The 18412-nt window shown below is 41.9% G+C and overlaps 1 protein-coding gene across 6 annotated transcripts in view; it reads left to right on the top strand.

Moving 5' to 3' along the window:
• Positions 1 to 456: 456 nt before the first annotated feature.
• The window catches only part of slc25a13 (solute carrier family 25 member 13), a 55810-nt gene continuing 37854 nt past the window's right edge, over positions 457 to 18412 (top strand). Inside the window, exons 1-5 of one of the 6 annotated variants that reach the window (XM_076879483.1) lie at positions 457 to 560; positions 2059 to 2112; positions 2277 to 2419; positions 8606 to 8721; positions 12526 to 12665. In XM_076879483.1, the coding sequence (XP_076735598.1) occupies positions 549 to 560; positions 2059 to 2112; positions 2277 to 2419; positions 8606 to 8721; positions 12526 to 12665 (465 nt within the window). In that variant the 5' untranslated portion in view covers positions 457 to 548. Of the gene's footprint in view, positions 761 to 2058; positions 2113 to 2276; positions 2420 to 3403; positions 3560 to 8605; positions 8722 to 12525; positions 12666 to 18412 lie in introns of those variants that run through there. The other 5 variants (XM_004547905.5, XM_076879485.1, XM_076879484.1 and 2 more) reach the window with 5 other exon arrangements.

The raw sequence follows: 18412 nt of genomic DNA, 5'->3' as shown, positions 1-18412 counted from the left end.
TTCTGATAGTGAGTGTACGTATGCATGTTTGTATATGAGCCAAAAGGTCAAAATAAGTGTGTTAAGTTTTATTGGATAAGGATTATAAAGGAATGGATGATTATTTTGAGTTGTAACTTTAAAATGAGCTTAGCGTGTGACACCTTAGTGTCTGGGACAGAGCCTAAACTGATTTTATAGTGAATGTCTTCTTTGCAAAGTGGCAAAACAAATATTTAGACTCCTTAGGTATCCATGCACATATTATCAAGGCCTTGTGCTCCATCCTATGCCTTATGCATCCTATGCATCCTAGGAGTGTGTAATAGATTAATACAAGACACAGTACCAACAAGAGAACTTTCTCTCTGTAAATGCATAAAATAAAAAATTAAACAAATACAATTTGAAAAAACAAAAAAACAACCCGACCTTCCATGGCCCGCACCACGTGCGCGGTTGATCCTCTTTCACCTTCCTTTGGCACTGCACCGGCGCGTAATCTCCATGGGAACGCCGTCACGCAGGAGGAAGTGAACAGGACTATCTGACAGTGAGCTCGCTTTAGCATGGCAACAAAGGTAAGCAGCTGCTGAGTTTTCCCCACGTCACCTCCCCGTGTTGCTGGCAGGAGCTGTCGCCTTGTCGGTGATGTGTGCCCGGTGCAGGGGGTGTGCGGCCCGAAGCCCTCCGCCTGTCATGACGTTTGCCCGGAGGAGGGCTCGCTAACTGCCGGTTAGCCAGCTAATAGGATGTGCTAGAGTTTAACACTGACCACACGGTAATGACATTGAGACTTTACTGGTCCCGGTTAGCTAGTTGGTGAATATTTGGCTTGCAGCATTTTTTATTATAAGCTGAATGAAGTGGTGTTTCCACAGTGATGTAAAATGCAGCAATGATGCTATCGCTTCCTTCACTCCTTTTTTTCCTTTCCTTTTTCTAACTCCACCTTGTTCCTCCCTGGCCTCTTCTCCACCTTACTTAATAAAAAGTCGGTTGTAGTCACCGGTAACCTTGGATAGCGTCATGCTACAAGTTGTGGCGTTTCTGTTATGAACGCCCCACCGGGTGCAGAAGTTCCCGCAGAGCGGAGGAAACTTCTAACATGTTTTTTGACACCATCATCATCACCTACAGCTGTGTGTAGCTCTTATCTGAGACGGGAGGTACTGACGTTTCTTCTAAAGGTTTCACAAACTTTTTCCAGAGGCTTTAACTAAATGTAGAAACCTATAGACAACATATATAATTCATTCCCTTTAGACAGGGGTGTCAAACATAAGGTCCAGAGGCCAGAATCAGCCCGGCAAAGACTCCAATCTGGCCCACTAGACAGCTTTGGCAAATCAGAAGAAAGGCACAGATTTTGGACTTTTATTTGTATTTTATTAAGTTTTGCTGCTTCTCTTACTTATGAAAACTTTACCTCTGGATAATCATACTACACCACCGTACATAAGTAATAGATATAGAATTAAATGACAGAAAATTGCCTGTTTTTTACTGTAGATTTATTTATCTATTTATTTATGATATTTTTTTATATCACTTTTCATTTTTCTGTAATTTTACAAATTCAGTTGTTACAATTTAAGTCACGCTGACACATTTCTTTCATTTCTCACAGCAGTATTTCTTTATCCCCTAGAAAAACTAAGAAATACTGTTGAAATGAAGTATTTTTCTTATATTAAGACTTCACAGCTAAATGTGTAGTTAAACTTCTTTACACTGAGTGAAAGGGGAGTTTCACTGCTCCGGCCCACTTAAGATCAAAGTGGCCCACCATGTAAAATGAGTTTGACATCCTTGCCCTAAGAAATATTGTCTAAAACAATAAAAATAACATAAAAAGCTAATTAAGAAACCTTGACTGTACAATATGTGATCACAGGTATGTGATTAAAAGCATTCCAGTGTGTAAGAGGTGGTTGCAGACAGACAAAGCTTTGTTTACAAGCCAGTAGCCAAAAAGAAAAAAAACATTGTTCTACAATGTGGCTCACCAGGACCGGCTCAGATGATGATATAGGTTTGGTATGTCTATTCACAAAACATTCTCTCATCATTTTGCAGGCAGTTCTGCCTAGGAGGGCCGACCCCACTGAGTTGAAAGCCATTTTTGAAAAGGTGGGATTTGACTTATATGTTTTGTTCTCTTTTTTGAGTTTGCCTAGTTTCAAAGAAGGTTTTCTCCCATCTTTTGATTTGGGTTTCTTTTCTTTTTTTTAATGAATTTCTAAAGCTCAGCCTTGTGTCTTTATTTTTTATAAAAAAAATGTTCTGTTTTACAGTATGCCAGCGTCAAGAAGAATGAGAAATACTTCATGTCGGCGCAGGACTTTGTGAGCCGTTTCCTCCATGCTCACACGGACATTCTGCTGACCAATGAGGCCACAAATCTGCTGGCTGGAGTGGTGGACCAGAAGAAAGATGGGTCAGTGTACCATTTATCTTTTAGGCAATGAAAATTTCACATATGTAGGGTTTTGTAGACAATTCTAGGAGGGTAGATATTTTTGTGGATATTTTTATCTTGCTTAAGGGCTCTAAACCAGAGATTACATGATGGGCCACATACACTCTACTTTGATCTTAGAAGTCACCAGAAGTTTAACTACACATTTGACTGAGATGTTTCAATATAAGAAAAAAATGTAATTTCAATTTCATTAATAGGAGAGAGAAGCAGCAAAGCCTATTAAAATACAAATAAAAGTCCAAAATGTATGCCCTTCTTATTTGCCAAATCTATCTAGTGGGCCAGACTGGAGTCTTTGCCAGGTTGATTCTGGCTTCTGGACCTTATGTTTGACACCCTGGGTCAGCACACCTGAATCACATGATTAGTTCATTACCAGGCCTCTGGAGAACTTCAAGACATGTTGAGGAGGTAATTTATCCATTTAAATCAGCTGTGATGGATCAAGGACACATCTAAAACCTGCAGGGACACCGGCCCTCGTGGACTGGGATTGGGGACCCCTGATCTAGACTCTTTTTGGGGTAGCTAGTTTTGATGATACCAAAAATAGGAAGTCTGTTTTCTCTTGAATATATTAGAACTAAATATCACTTTGCTCGTGGTGTTCAAAGCATGGAAGAACTACTTTTATTCTGCTTAACCACAACATGTCATCGATATCACTCTGTAGAATAACAGTGGATTAATACATCTGTGTTAAGTTTATGCCATAGGTACGTCATGACCACAAACTTTTCTAAAGCCCTACATGCACAATCTTAGAAATGTAGCTACACGTCATGCTAATGCAGGCCTCAGCGACTCTGATAGGCCTGTTTGGTACCATTGATTCCTCCTGTGCATTTCCAGCTCCTCTTACTGCCATGTTTTGAACTAGCTGGAAGAGAATGGATGAAACTGAAGTGAGAAACTCCTCACGAAATAGTGTGTTGGCAACTGCGTTGACCACTTGCATAGGCTGTGTTGTAGGTGTTGCATAGATTCAACACAGAAGCCTAAATCAGACATTGGCTAGATGCACGTTTCTTTTGGTTGGTGGATCAAGACTGGAGAAAGAAAAAGCCTTATTAATATTAAGCCACCTGCTAGGAGGTAAGCTCATGATAGACTCTTATTAAAGCTATTAGTACATGGATTATGTATCCCTTTGATCTTGTGTGACTAGCCTCCTAGTGTTACTTTGCATTTTATAAACAAACCTATGACTTAATCCTTTGGTGTAAGAAATGCACAGGGGGACGTTCATACATGAATTATATAGCAATGAGACATCAAAACCACCAAGGCCCCTGTCAGGTGTTGGCTTTTTTGTAGATACACCCCTAATTTCACACTTACGCCTCCCCCCTCCCATCCCCATCACCCCTGTTTTTTACATTAATATGTATGTATTTAATGATACATAATGATGGGTAATAAAATGTTAGGGTAAGTCAAAAAAGATTTAAAAAAAAGGCCCACATTGCCATGGTAACCACCTGGGCTTCTACAAAGAGCAAAGTGCACATGGCTGTGTAGTTTCATGTTATTACATCTGCTTTAAGGTGTGTGTGTGTATGTGTGTGTGTGTGTCTGCACTTACAGAGGACAGTGAGATGTGAGTAGTGGGGGTTTTTGGAATTGGAAAAAGAGAGAGCAACGTGCATGCTCTCTCTCACACACATGCACGCACGCACGCACGCACACACATACACAGAGAGAGAGAAAAAAAATCACACATGCACTGTAATTGCCCATGCTATTCAGGAGCACTCAGTTGCATTGTGCGGCTTTGGAGCAGGATAAATGGTGGCCGTGGCATCAGGGTAAATCTATTAGGAACCCATGGCCCAGGCTTTGTATCTAAACCTCATTTTGGTTTTGTGGAAGAGAATGGAAATGATATGGGGGCAAAACAGGAAAAAGAGTCATTTTTAAAAGAAAAAAAATCTTTTTTTTTCTTCCAAATATTGTTTAGACTTAGTTTAGATGTGATTCACTTTCTTTTCGTATAGTCGCTGTACAGGCCTGTGCATTGTGATGTGTTATTTTCTTCCTGAACTTTAACAGACAAACGAGTTGATGAGGCAAAAGAGACCAGATGATTATTCTGCAGACCTCACAAACACAGAAGAAACACAATAAGTAGAGATGCGACAGCCTCGGGGCCGTCGCCTGTAGCATGAAAACAGAATTGCGTAGTTTTTTTGTTTTCTCTTTTTAAGCACTCAGCCGTGCAAAGCTCCAGAAAAGAACAAGGAGCAAGACAAAACAAGCCACTTTAGCGGCTGGATTTTCATCCAGCATGCCCGATCTCATGCAAATACACTCGCGAACAATACGTTTCGGTCGGTATATGAGGTGCAGCGTATTTGCAGCTAGTGCGCCTGCTGCTGTTTTTGCCAGGTAGGACTCCATTTCAGCAAGATGAGTGTGGGGACAATAGATTTAGCAGGGGGTCGGATGGGAGGTGGCACGCTCGCTTACTTTTGTGTTGTGCGAGAGAAATTTTTCTTACACAATGTGTGTGTGAGTGTGTATCTGAGTGGCTCAATGTTTGTGGAATGGGGGGGGGAGCAATGTAAACAGTGAAAATACATTTTTCTGTCTCCCTCTCTGTGACTGTGTAAATCAGGGGATATAGTGACAGTCCTAACAATCTGTTATGTGGAAATCACTTTTCTCCCTCTTATTCTCGCCGTCCCCGTGAGACAGATAGATAGATAGATAGATAGATAGATAGATAGATAGATCAAGAGAGAGCGAAACAGAAACAGGGCTTTGAGGGTGGAGATGCCTCAATTTCCAGGGACCTGACATACAGGCCTAGAAGACGGTTTAAAGATTTTTCTCTTTCAGTCAACTTATTTATGTCCTCTCTTTTTCTTGTTTGACTTTTCGCACATTCCTCCTATCTGATCATCACTCTCTCTTTGCACTCACATACTACAATGCACTCTGAGCTCCCTCTATTTCATTCGCCTCTTTCCGACTCCCTACCTTTCTATCCGTTCCTTCTTCCCCCTGATATTTTGATAGAAGCATCTGTTCAAGTGTGAAAAAAAAAACACTTCCACCCATAGACTCTTGGAGGTTTGGAAAAAAAAAAAGAAAAAACTTTGTTAAGGGAGCGTGCTGGGAAAATAGCAGTCTTCCAGAGGCTGCGAGCATTCTGGACTTGGACTGGTGGGTGTCCACTCCTAGAAGCCGAACACATACCGCTCACCTGCGTGTGTGTGTGTGTATGTGGGGTTTTTGGGGTGTGTCTGTGTGCAAGTGTTCTCTAGGTGGGTGGAAGGCTGTCAGTAACAGTGCCAAGATGCCACGGACAGGGGATTATTGAAGCCCCTCTAGGCCCCTCTCCCCCACTACTATCAACGAAGGAGAGCTGTCTTTCTATCAGCCGGGCCACAGCAACACCATGCATTTATGTTACTTGTAAACAGTATTTCCAAGCCTGGGTTTTTTTGTATATTTTTTGTGTATTTAAATGCCTGCTGAGAGAAGACAGAAGTAAAAGCTGGGTGATGAAGATGAGATAAACATATATATGTGGAATATAGTTGTAATGTCAGACAGGCATATCGGAGACAGTTTAAACTGCATTGAATTGGCATCATGACAAAAGTGTCATTCAGCTGTCATCCATAGAAACACATGCAAGCCTTTGTCATGTAATACATCCCATAAATATTGCTGTTTAAAGGATTTAACAAATCCCATGGAGTAAAGTAAGCAAATGAGGAGTATCACATTAGCCCCGTCTTCCGCGGTTCATCCCAGCCTGCAAACATGGATGGGGCAGCCCTGGACACATGCCATAGCAGTTGATGGTTGGTAGATGCTGTTGGTTGATTTGATTATTGAGCGGTCTCGTCAGGGTTTGAGTCTGCATAGCAAAAAATGATGCAACCCTCCCCCCCCCCCTTTTTTTCCCCTCATGGTAATCATTTTGCAGCCGTCATGGCGCTTGCTAATCAACCATCATAAGCTTCATCCCCGGCTGCAGAGTTGTGTGTAAATGCTTATGAGCACGTGGAATGTTTTTCAGTGCGCTTTACGGAGATGCCCCCTGGATCTTGTCTGGACCCCTCCCCACCCCCGTGGTCCAATCCCTTTCTTGATCAACGGCCCTCTCGGTTACACTAATATCCTGATTATCCATGTCTGGGAAAACACAGACGGGATGACCAGCGTGCATGCAAATTGATGCGTGTGAAAAGAACTCCAAAAACACATAGCTGACATTTTCCCTTGTTTCCATCTCAAAACAGCGATTCTCTGTGAGTCTTTGAGGCTGTGCTTGCTTACATTCCTTTTATTAACCTGCGAGTGTGCTGTGCACGTGTCGCACAGGATCGGCGAGGTGTTGGAGAGTTTGTGAGTATTCCAGCAGTGTGAGCGGCGAGGGTATTAGCCTTGTTTTTAACAGTAGATCCCCGGACTCTGCAGTGAGCTTTTGTGCCCCCTTCCACCTACTTACCATCAGCGGGGGCCTGCTCTTAAGAACTACCTGCTTAGTTAATAAGACAATTAGCCTTGCCTTTGAAACAATGACAGCTGATTTCAGTTGCTGCTGAGGAGAAACCGTACGCTCACTTTTATCCCCTCTCCACACTTCCCTTTGTTCTTGAGCGGCTCCCTTTCCAGCACACACACAATGCCTTTCTCGAAATGTATCGATGCTATCTTTCGAAATGTATTTCTGGGTTTTTATTGAAAGCAGGTATTAATCTGTGTCTTTTGTCGCTGCCGCTTTGCCTCGTTGGGTTTTTCACGAATGTTGGAAGGGAGAAAAAGTAGTTTTGAAGACTGCATTCAAAAGACTATAAAGCTTTTATCCAAGCGCTGCTTTATGAAAGATCTCTGGGATTCATGTTTAAGAATAAGTTCCTAAAGCACTACTTTCTGTCGACGCCTCCTCCTCCAGTCTTCTATACTGCAGTCTTTTTCTGGTTATAAACCTATACTTTGTGTATATATAAATGCACACAAGCTTGAAACCTAAACTCTAAAGGCCAAACAAACACCTCTAAATTTCATCAGTAACATAATTAATTACAACAACAAGGAAAATGCAATCACTGCCCCCCCTCCTTCCTTGCCACACTCCCCCTCGGAAATTGAAATGGGTTTAATAGATGGATGCTCGGGGACTGCTCATTAACGCTGACCCTTCCTGTAATTATCAGATCCATTTGTGAAATTCATAATGGACTTAGGGCAACTATGAACCAGGGCCTATATAAAGGCTAGACTGCGTGGTCCAGTTCTCCACAGTGGGACTTTCCTGAGGGGGCTCTCAGTGGGCTCACACATAGGCAGTGTTTTTGTGTTTATTTTTTTGCTTGCTGATGGTACATGTGGACGTGTGTACCTCTATTGAGGCTTCTAGGAAAACAGTGACAAAGAGATGAAGTGCTGTAATAGGAAAACTAGACTTTCAGCTCGTCTCATAGTGTTGTGGCAAACAAAGTTCACCCTTCATTTTCTCGTTTTTCGCCATGGCTCCTGTTGGCTTTCACATAATGGCTTCATCTTATATTAAATTTATGTTGATGTCCTTAACTGGCTCCCAAGCCCCTGCACACCTGTCTGCTTGTTTAAAATGGCACACTCTGCATGTGAAACGTCCTATTTCAAGCCTTTTTTGTGTGGTGTAAAGTTGGCCCTCTCAGTGTTAGCTGCCAGCGCAGACTGGGAACACACACTGAGCTTTTAAAAATGTTTTATTTTCTTGCTGTCACACTCGATGATTTTATTACATTACATATGGAATAACAGACTAAAAGGATAAAAGGCTGCTTGAATTACGTGTTGCGCAGATTGATAGCTTGTCCAAGTGTGCTGGTTTGCCACTGTGTGGCAGTAATTATGACGGTGTCTACAGTTTAATGCTGTGTAAAAATCACTTGTTTTTTTAAATTATTTTATTTAATATTTCATTTCATTAGTGTAATTTACGCTTAAGTCTTTATTATGTATTACATGGCTAATTGAATATCAAAGACTCAATGATCACATGCGTAGCCGATGAAGTATTTATACAGGGAACCTGAAACACAACGTACCACAGTAATGAATCAGCTCAAATGGCAGCATTTAACCGTCTGTTACAGACCTACTTATCCTCTTTCCCTCTGTCCTTCTCTCTCCTAGCTTGATCTCCTTTCAGGAGTTTGTAGCATTTGAATCGGTGCTGTGTGCCCCAGACTCACTTTTCATGGTTGCCTTCCTGCTGTTTGATAAAACGGGCATTGGGATTACCACTTTTGGTAAGTAACTCTGCATCTGATTTACAAGTTAACCTTTAGCTGTAGTTAAGTTTGCACAGACGCATCTACTGTGCAAATCTGATGTAAATGCCAGACAATCAATTTCCGTACCACAGTTTTTTTTATTAAACATATTTTATTTTTACTAAACATAATTCTGATCCTGATTCTGATGCATGTAGTAGATATTGTGATAAACTTTAAAAGTGTATACTGATTCACTGCTCAAAGTAAAAAGCTCAGAAAGTTATGATCACTTCTGGTACAGACGCGTATTTTGTGCTCATTTTAAACTGTTCCTGTTATGGTATTGATATTCTTATCACACGTACCGCAGTTTCAATCATGAGAAAAGCATCGTTGTCTTTGTTATATATTGTCAGGTAAGTCATTTGCTCGACACATGTGTTCTTAGTTCAAGTAAAACAAAATCTGGAGAGACAAAAAAAGATACACTGGGAAAACCTTTTCTACTCTTTCTAATGTTGCAGTTTCCTCAGGTTGTGCGTTCGTATCATGTTGAGGATGATACCAGCTCACAAAACTAATCAGGACTTAATAGAAGTGCCGGTTTATTGAATCGTAGCAATAATGTTATTATGTAAAGTGAGACAAAGTTCAGGTCTGAACACTGAACCTCATTCGCTGACATTTACCAAAGACTTATTCAGGCAGCGCGCTCCTCTTAAATGTGCCCTGAAGAAGTTTTCGTGCAGTCCTCCTTTGTTTATGTGGAGGTGCGGGGAGTGGAGGGTTGGGTGGGGGGGGGGAGTCTGACCTCAACTTGTCTGTTCTGTTAGAGCTGCATCCACAAACAAAAATACTGTACGTGGTCTGGTAGCTTATCTGCAGAAATGAGGTTAGCGTCGGCGTTGGAGAGGTTTGGCGGAAACTACGGGATGCAGATGAAGATGGAGGAAGGGGTGGGTGGCTCTGTGTGTGTGTGTGTGTGTGTGTGTGTGTGTGTGTGTGTGTGTGTGTGTGTGTGTGTGTGTGCATGATTGGCACCATTACTGTGATGCCTGGAAGCTCGTAGGTGAAAAGGGAAGACATTTGTACTCGTTGCTCATTTCACATTTGCCTAATTGATTTAAACAAGTCTAATGCCAGCCTTCTGTAGGTGTGCGAGGTGTTGGCACATTAGGCTTGATTTGAAATGCAGTGCACACATCCCGCTCGCAAACAGGGGAAGAGTAAGTGAATTTCATTTTAATTGTTGCTGTCGACAGGGTGCAAGATCATTGCGGGTGATTATATATGCACATATGTAAATTTTCATATTTAAAAGGATCAATTAGAGTGACGTTGTCTTGGTGGCAATTAAAAGGTCTGCTGTTTTTCTGCGTCTCCCAAAGGTTAATGAATATCCCAAAACTTGCGAGTTATGAGACTTGCGTACGAGTGGAAAATTGTACGAAAAACATAGCACACATCGTGCAACGCATAAACACTGGCTGCAGCGTCTGCCACTTGCATCGGGCGACCGTGTTCACCAAGAAAAGCAAATAACTGGTGGCTGAGATTATAGGCTTGTCAAAGTTGCTTTATTGTGACACACTGCAGATTTTTTTTTTTTTACTCCTGCTCTCTTTTTCACTATTCATGCCACTCATTTGATTAAACAGCCTCACCAAGCCAGGCACAGAAATAAGAACTCCTTTCTTTTATTACCTATTAAAAGCATTCATACCTGCAGCTCGTGCCGCATTAAAGCCCTGTTTGTTTTCCCCGTGTAATAAATGTCTGTAGTCCGATTTCTGTTTTTTTTTTCCAAATTTCATTTAGTTTTTCTGTCAGGCCATTTTTTTTTTTTTTATTATTATTCGATAATAACCCGAGCAGTTTTGTGTTAAGTACAAGGGTGGCGCATTGCTCAGAATTTGTAGCACGTAAAAAATATAAATGCATAATTTGCTGGAAAGTTGACTTCATAAAAACTGCAACGTAACATAGCGTATAAATGCAGTTGTAGCTCCGCCAGAAAGACAAAAAAACAGAAGAAGAAGAAGAAGAAAGGTGGGGAGGGAAAAAAAGACTTAAAGAGGTCTGAGTGTTGACAGGTCTATAAAAGCTGATAATATAAACGTCACACTCGGGAGCGGCCTGTCCTTTAAAGAATTAAAGGCTGTATATTTATTGCCTCATTAAAGTGTAAAGAAACACACACATACACACACACACACAAGCTGTCTTCCTTCAGAAGGTAATGCTGGGCTGAAGTAAATATTACCTTTCTTTTCTCTCCCTCTCTCTCACTCACTCACTCTCTATTTCCCTCCCTTTCTGTAAAAAAAAAGAAAAAAGGAAAAAAAAATAGTTTCTTTCCTCCTTTTTCCTTTCTCCACTCCTTCAGCGCAGCCTGTTTGGTAATAAGAAACAGGTCGCTCTATTGGTTTGTTTTTGTTTCTTTAGTAAGGCTGTAATTTAGGACTCATGTTCAGTGTCTCTCCACTCCACTGGCTGCAGAGGCTTAGAGGGTTCAGGCAGAGGAACATAAGTGAGAAGAAAAGCCTTTCCTTCTCAATACAGAGCCTACACAGCTCGAACAAGTTCTGCCATGTGTCATTCACCACTGATTTAGGGGAACTTAAGTCTCAATCAGAGCAGAATTGTATTCGCGAGATTGACGTTGACATTTTGTCAGCAACAATTGCACATTTTTTATTTTATTTCTTTATTTATTTTGGAGGGGGGGGAAATGAAATAATTACTAATGTTAACCAGAAATCAGGAAACACATGCTATTTGTTAAGGCTTGACTCACACGACTTTGCAGCATTCAGATTTGAGGTCTTAATTAGAGCAAACTAAAAACCTGAACAGGAAGAAACCGTGGATGGATTTTTATTTAATGGAGGCCTCATACGACGCACGGCCATTAGCCTTAAAAGTGCGGTGCGATCTGTAATTGTTAAAGGTTCGAGGAAAAGCTGGTATGCTTTTGCTTTGCCTCGCTGGTTGCTGCATTTTGTTTAAATAGTCTCTGTTTTACAAGAAGTCAATAGGGCAGCAGAGCAAGGTTCATTTACCAAGTTTCTTTAAAAGTCGAAGGCACTTGTGCTTAAGTGCTTCCATGTTATCAAAGTTATTCTAGAGCGAGTCTCGCCTCTTGGCAGCCATACTGAAACTTGTATGGGCAGTTATTTTGTAGAAGAACTACTTTATTGTCATCTGGAACATGCAATAGTTAGCGCACATTAGGTTGAAATTTCTCTGTATTTACTTGACTTTTCTTTCAGTGGACACCAGGACATAACTGCATGTTTACACTCAGCAGTCAGATGTGAAAACTTTGCACAAACGTGCAGTTTTTGCAAATTAAACTTCTACTACCATCTTTGCTGTTTCAGACGTCTCCTGTAGTTCTCAGTTTGGGATTCTTGGAGTGCCAATTTAGGATTCCACTAGTAAAATATGAGCTGTTAGAAAATGACACATATTCACAGATGAACCCACACATTATCAACTTCTCCCTTATTTCCCAAGAGGTCACCACAGTGGATAGATCCACATATTTGTTTTGGCACAGATCTTTGGGCTCGGGGCCGGCACAAGGGGTGAATTTGTTCACCACTACTCCGTGGAGTTGCTATAGTTACAGATGGACCTAATCAACAGAATATAGTTAGAAGTAACTTTGGCCTGAGCACTTGCAGAGGTTAATTAACAATATACTAATGATGACAAATAGCATTGTTATTGTAATATCAATGGTCTGCAGGATCAACTTATTGCATCTTGTTAATGGAGGAAATAAATAATATTACAAATAATGTTTTATCTCATTTATTGTCTCCTCTGTAGAGGATGTGAAGCAGGTTTTTGGCCAGACGACCATCCACCAGCACATCCCCTTCAACTGGGACTGTGAGTTTATACGGCTGCACTTTGGCACCAAGAGGAACAAGCAGCTCAGCTATGGAGAATTCACCCAGTTCCTCCTGGTAGGTTTCATGCCGAGCTCCTGCTCTCTTTTTTTTTTTTTTTTTTGTGTCCCGTTTGGATCTTTAGCCATCAGAATTGTTGTCTTAAGGCCAAGAAAGATGCCAAGTGGATTTATTTTACCAAGTGGATCATCATGGCCTTGCCATATTGGTCCATTTGATTGACCTTTATTATAATTATGAATTTATTTTATTTTCAGTTGCTACAAACGGGACAGACATGACTGGGGGATAGGACAGGGAGAAAGAATGAAAGAAAGAGAGGGAGAGAAAGAAAACCAAAGGGGAGAAGAGACGGTGAGAAGGGGGGGAAGAAAGAAAAAAAAACAAAAAACAAACAAACACCTGGATCACCTGTATGGAGAAAAAAAAACAGAAGAGAAAGCAAACAACAAAGAGCAACATAATAATAAAAAAAACAGCACCATCTAAATAAACTAGCTAGCAGTAGATAACAGTAGATACTAAATAATAAACGATATTGTGCAGCACGCAAGATAGACAGCGCACAATGTGCTTTGAGGCAGCAGCCAAGAAAGGTGTAGTCCGCATCTGTGAACACCCGTGTGTACACCTGTGTGCACACCTGTGTGGATCAGCATGCTTGTATTCCAAAGGTTTCTCCATGTAACGATCTGCTAGGGAGTGTGGGGAGCCATAGCCCCGTCCCCCAGGGTATGAAGCAGGTATAGAGGAGATCCAGGCCCCAGATATCCAGAGGCCCCAGAGTACAAGGACCCGAGGAGGACCACCAAAGGGGGGGGAACCGTGCCACCCTCCTGGGAAGAGCTGAGTAGAGCCCCAAAGGAGAGGTCACCCCGCAGCTACGGAGCAGAGGCCAGAGGGGGTTGCAGTGGCAGGCCCGCGGGCTCTGCCAGCAGCCAGCTGTGCCAGAGAGGACCGAGCTTCAGGCCCAGAGGCCTGAGGGCACTCCACCCCCCGGAAGGAGCCCGACCGGGCCACAGGCACACCAACGTCTGAGGGCATCAGCCACCGGCAGGGAGTGTGGTGAGGGGAGATAGGCCTCCGTACTTTAGAGGGCCTGAGATGTACCCAGAGAGGTTGAGTCTAAGACCCAACCTGACATATAGACACAGACGAACAGGCACACGCGGACACAGACGTGCATTCCCACCCCATATGCACAACCAAATACTCGGCACTCACCCAACGTGTAGACAGACACAAATAGACACTGCACAGACAGTCGCACTCCCCAAACATACTCTATATCCCAGGTCCAGGTCCCCCCGCCCTCAGAGGGGCAAGCCGCACCTAGACCCAGGAGATGTAACCCTTCTCTCTGGGGTAGAGGCAAGCGGACCACCTCCTTATCTGCAGTAGCAGGGAGGCCCCGCATCCCAGACCCCAGTCTGACGGCCAGCACCTCCTCCCAGCCCCCCAGCCCTGACGGCTAACAAAACCGGGGTGAGCTCCTGCTCTCTTTGTCTGCTTGGCTGATATGAAATCACATTCTTTATATTGTGTTTTCCCTTTTTTGTCTAGCTGTGTTGTTTTCATCAAAGAGTAGGCAATAAATCTTCACCAACTGATTTATGCACATGTACACTTTGTCTTATACTCCTGTCATCATGTAACTGTATTTTTTTGTCAGTCCTTGGACACACTAACACACAGTCACATGTTTTAAGGGTTTTTTGGGGTTTTTTACTGGTTTTATCCCTCTCCAGCACAGTCCTCCACATTGTCCAGATTAGTCGTTAATGAAACACTGAGGTTATGCTTTTGGGACATTTTCTGCATTTGTTTTCCATTAGCTGACATGCACGTAGCATTACTCCATTCCGCCTATTCTGAAGCAGGTAAAGACACATTTCGGCCTCCATAAATAGTGTAGTACAGTTGGAATATTTCTAGTGTATTTGTGGCGTGTGAGCCATTTTCCAATATGATGTCTAGACTTAAATCGGGCCTAAGCAGGGGAGAGGTGGTGGAGCTGGTGGGAGAGAGGGAGGGCCTGAGCTGTGCCAAGTTTGCATCCACACTCACCATGTATCTGAATGAGCTTTTTATATTACACTTAACTTGGACCAGATGGCTTAAACACAGCGGGCAGCAGCAGATGGATATTGGGACATTGTTATAAGCGCATAGCAGTGTCTCTGCATAACTACAGTTCCACGTACGGAATCTGTCCTTGTCTCACACTGTCTCTACTGTACTGTATGTGTAAGCATCAGCACGCATGCCTCGTGTTTACTTCAGTGTTTGCGTATTTGCGTATGCTTGTTTTTGCCTGTGTGCGCGCGGGAGTGCAGCTGTGTGGCGTTGCGGCCAGTAGATGCTGTACTTTGCATTGACAGCATGCCCAGTTCTCTCCCAGTCACTCAGTCAGTGGTTTCCAGCTCCTCACAGCAGCAGGCTCGCAGCCAGCCGCACTCATTGCTCAACTATGAAATGCACGTTTCCTGCTCATGCTGTCTGCGTTTGATCATTTTTCATAGCTTTTGATAAATGCCTTAATAAACGACAGAAGAAAGTGAAGTTTGTGTTACAGCTTTTCTGCTGGTCTGCTGATACTTGTAAAAATCCACAGTACATATTTGTCATGTTGGTTTTTAATCATGTTTTTCTTTTTTATTATAACTGTGACTTAAGTATTAAGCCTCCAGCAATATTTGCTCACTGCATTATTTGTATGTTGTCAGCTACAGTTATAAATAACAGGATTTCTTGACCCAAAATTCAAATCTGTGCAATTGCATCATACTTTCAGTTTGCTGTTATGCTGTTATGTTACAACACGCTTATTAATAGAGAGAAAGTTAAATTTAATCCCAAAGTACACTGTGCAACCATAAAAGTTCTCAAAGTTGGGAACACCAACCCACACATCATGTTGTGTATTTCTCTAATTCCCTAACATCCATTCCCACCCACCCTTGTCTCCCCCCCCCCAAAAAAAAATGTTCTCATCCTTTATTCCCTCCACCTCTTCCTGCCATACATGCATGTGTTTATTGTGTTTTTCTGCCATTGTAACCACGCCACTGCCAGATGCTCACAAGATGGGATTATCGGGGAAAACGTTTGCGCCGCATATTTCTCACAAGGGCTCTCTCTGGCCAATTACTGTCTTGATGGAAGCCAGAGATTCTCACCAATTACATGCATTTTTCCCGTCTCACACATGGACGCCGGCCAAGGCTCGGCTCGCACTGTCAGCGTGCTGTTGTCCCTGGCAGCGGTATTGCCGATGTCCAGAGAAGTGGCACATAGTAGCTCATATTATAAATTCTGGCAAGTAAAGGGCTTGAATTACGTGAAGGGGACACCACATGTCCCACTTCTTTCCTAAGCACTCAAAAAGTGAATTGTTGGCATTACTCAGATTTTTAAAAGCCCCAATTATATGTTTGACTCGACCAAGAATCAGTGGGCAGCCCTTAACATCACTGGCACATGTTTAAATGGACCGTTGTGCTTCTTCCTCCGATAACTTTGATAACTTTACAGTTTTTGGTGCCGTTTAGAAGCTTGCTTGGGGAATGAGAGAGGAGCAATCCCACTCTGCTCATTTCTATTGTTTAACTTTTGAAAAAGGAATCCCAGCCATTAAAAACAAACAGAGGTGGGTTGTCATATGTTTTTATTCTTGTCCAAGGGCAATTAAAGCTACTAGGAATGCCTTGATAGTCTCTCCCTGGGTGTCTTAAGCCCCTAGCTTTATGTCTCCTGCCTCCCTCGCTCCCCTCCCAAATAAAAACCACGTCCCAGAAACACTCGCACAGTTACAAGTTAAGATTTTAGGAGGCCGAGACTATAAACTTCTCCATTGCCTGCACCGCAGTTGTTTGTTGCTCTGTGTGGTTGGCGTGTAGCTTTTCAGACTCGGGACTGAAGAGAAATGGGATCTAATTTTTGTCTTCTTCTTCTTTCATGTACAGATGGACACAAATGCACAGATCAGTGTTTCCTGCGATGTTAAGAGACACACAGTCATGCTTGCAAAACGAAACGCTTCTCCCGTTTGTTTTTTTTGTTTTGTTTTTGTTTTGATTGTAGATATTCAGCTCCCCTCCCCCTCCCCAAATCTTTTTCTCTTCCCAGTTTATGTCTTACCAAAGTGTTTTGACCTACTCACAACCGACCAAAGAAGTGAGTCACGACACTCAGGATGCTGACACTAAAATATCTCACCTTATTTACTTTGGAAGTGTTTACATGCGTCAATCTCTCTTCATTTCCTTGCTTTCCACTCACTTATGCACTCTCCAGAGCCCCTGCTGTGCTCATAGGTGATACTGACACATGCCTGCTACATTTACTGCTTTTTTTCTTCTTCTTCCTCCTCTTCTTCTTCTTCTTTTTTTTTTTTTTTGCAAATGTAGCTCTTTTGTTGCAATGTCTATTCTTACTCCCCTCCGGTCTCCACTCAGCTTTGTGTAAATGTCACTCTTCCCCAGTCGTTTCTCTCGGGCGCCTCGATTTTAGAGTTCGATCGGTTATGCTGTCAGCGAAATATCACTCAAAAATTCAACACAACAATAAGTCATAGTCTCATAGGTTTTTGTGTTGTGGTTATACCTTTTTTAAAGAGTTCTCTTAACAACAATAACATCTGAATCAATCAGCTGAATAACGTGCATGTTCAAGATTTAATCAGCCCCCATATGTTTTGTCCAACGTGACTTTAAAAAAATGATATTCATTTATTTAAATCTTAATTTTTACTTTCTTCCTGTACAAATATTGTTAGCCAGTCCTAATACTTTAAGAAATGTAATTCAAAAATCTTTCTTAATTAATTTTATAATATTCAAGTAAATATCAAGAAAATTAATTTGACACTTCAGTTTGATTGTTTCTTTACATATATGTAGCTCTGGAGCTGAAACATGTATTTTTATTGTTGGTTACTCAGCTGTCTTATTTTTTTCTTAGCAGTTATTATGCATAATATGAACAAAAAGCATGTGTTAGGATCTTGAACATGTTCATGTTCCATATTAGAAAACTGACCAGTTTTGGTGAGATGAGACGTAATTAACCCATACACAGTAAAGTGTTCAGCTTCGTTATTTAACAGTAAATCTATGATTTTTTTGTGTATCATTTTTAATATATTTGATAAGCAAAAATACCTTTTGTCTATGAGTAAATAAAACTCCAATTAAAACAAGCTAATAACTCATTTTAAGACACTGTTGATTTTTCTTTTGGCTCTGACTAAAACCTCTTTTTGAGCACCAAAATAACCCCGTGCATTCCCTATATATGCACTTTCCTGAGGTCTTGTAATGTGTCAGAAACCTCATGCACAAAAATACATCAGGCTCATTGTCTTTTTCTTTTTTTTTGCCTTCATATGTTTTTTGACCTGAAGGCCTTCATACACCGCAGGTGAGTCAGACGCTCACAAGCTAGCTTTATCTTGCTGTTTTTTTTGTTTTTTTATTGGCCTGAAATCCCCGTCTTTTGCTGATAGATAGAGGAAGCATTGATGTCAGCGGTTTGTTTACAGCCTCTCTCTGTAGACTTGTGGTTGCAGGTACTGATAATGGCTGCTAATTTTCAAAGGCCTTGTGGGATCTGTCCCCACCACAGCCTGCTGTTGTCCCTCTGGACCTATTGTGCGTTTGTGTGTGTGTGCATGAAGAGAGACAAAGTGAGCAGTTGGGCGATTAGCTGTCTTGCCCCAGTGTGTGTTTGTATGTTTCTCCCTCAAGTGGATTTAATGTGGATTTAGGGAGAGTGTGAAAAGCCCAAGCGACGCCTCACAGTAG

Source organism: Maylandia zebra, linkage group LG22, assembly GCF_041146795.1.
Source record: "Maylandia zebra isolate NMK-2024a linkage group LG22, Mzebra_GT3a, whole genome shotgun sequence".
Lineage (NCBI taxonomy): Eukaryota > Metazoa > Chordata > Actinopteri > Cichliformes > Cichlidae > Maylandia > Maylandia zebra.
Note: the sequence above shows the minus strand (reverse complement) of the source record. Positions and strands in the feature narration are given on the sequence as shown.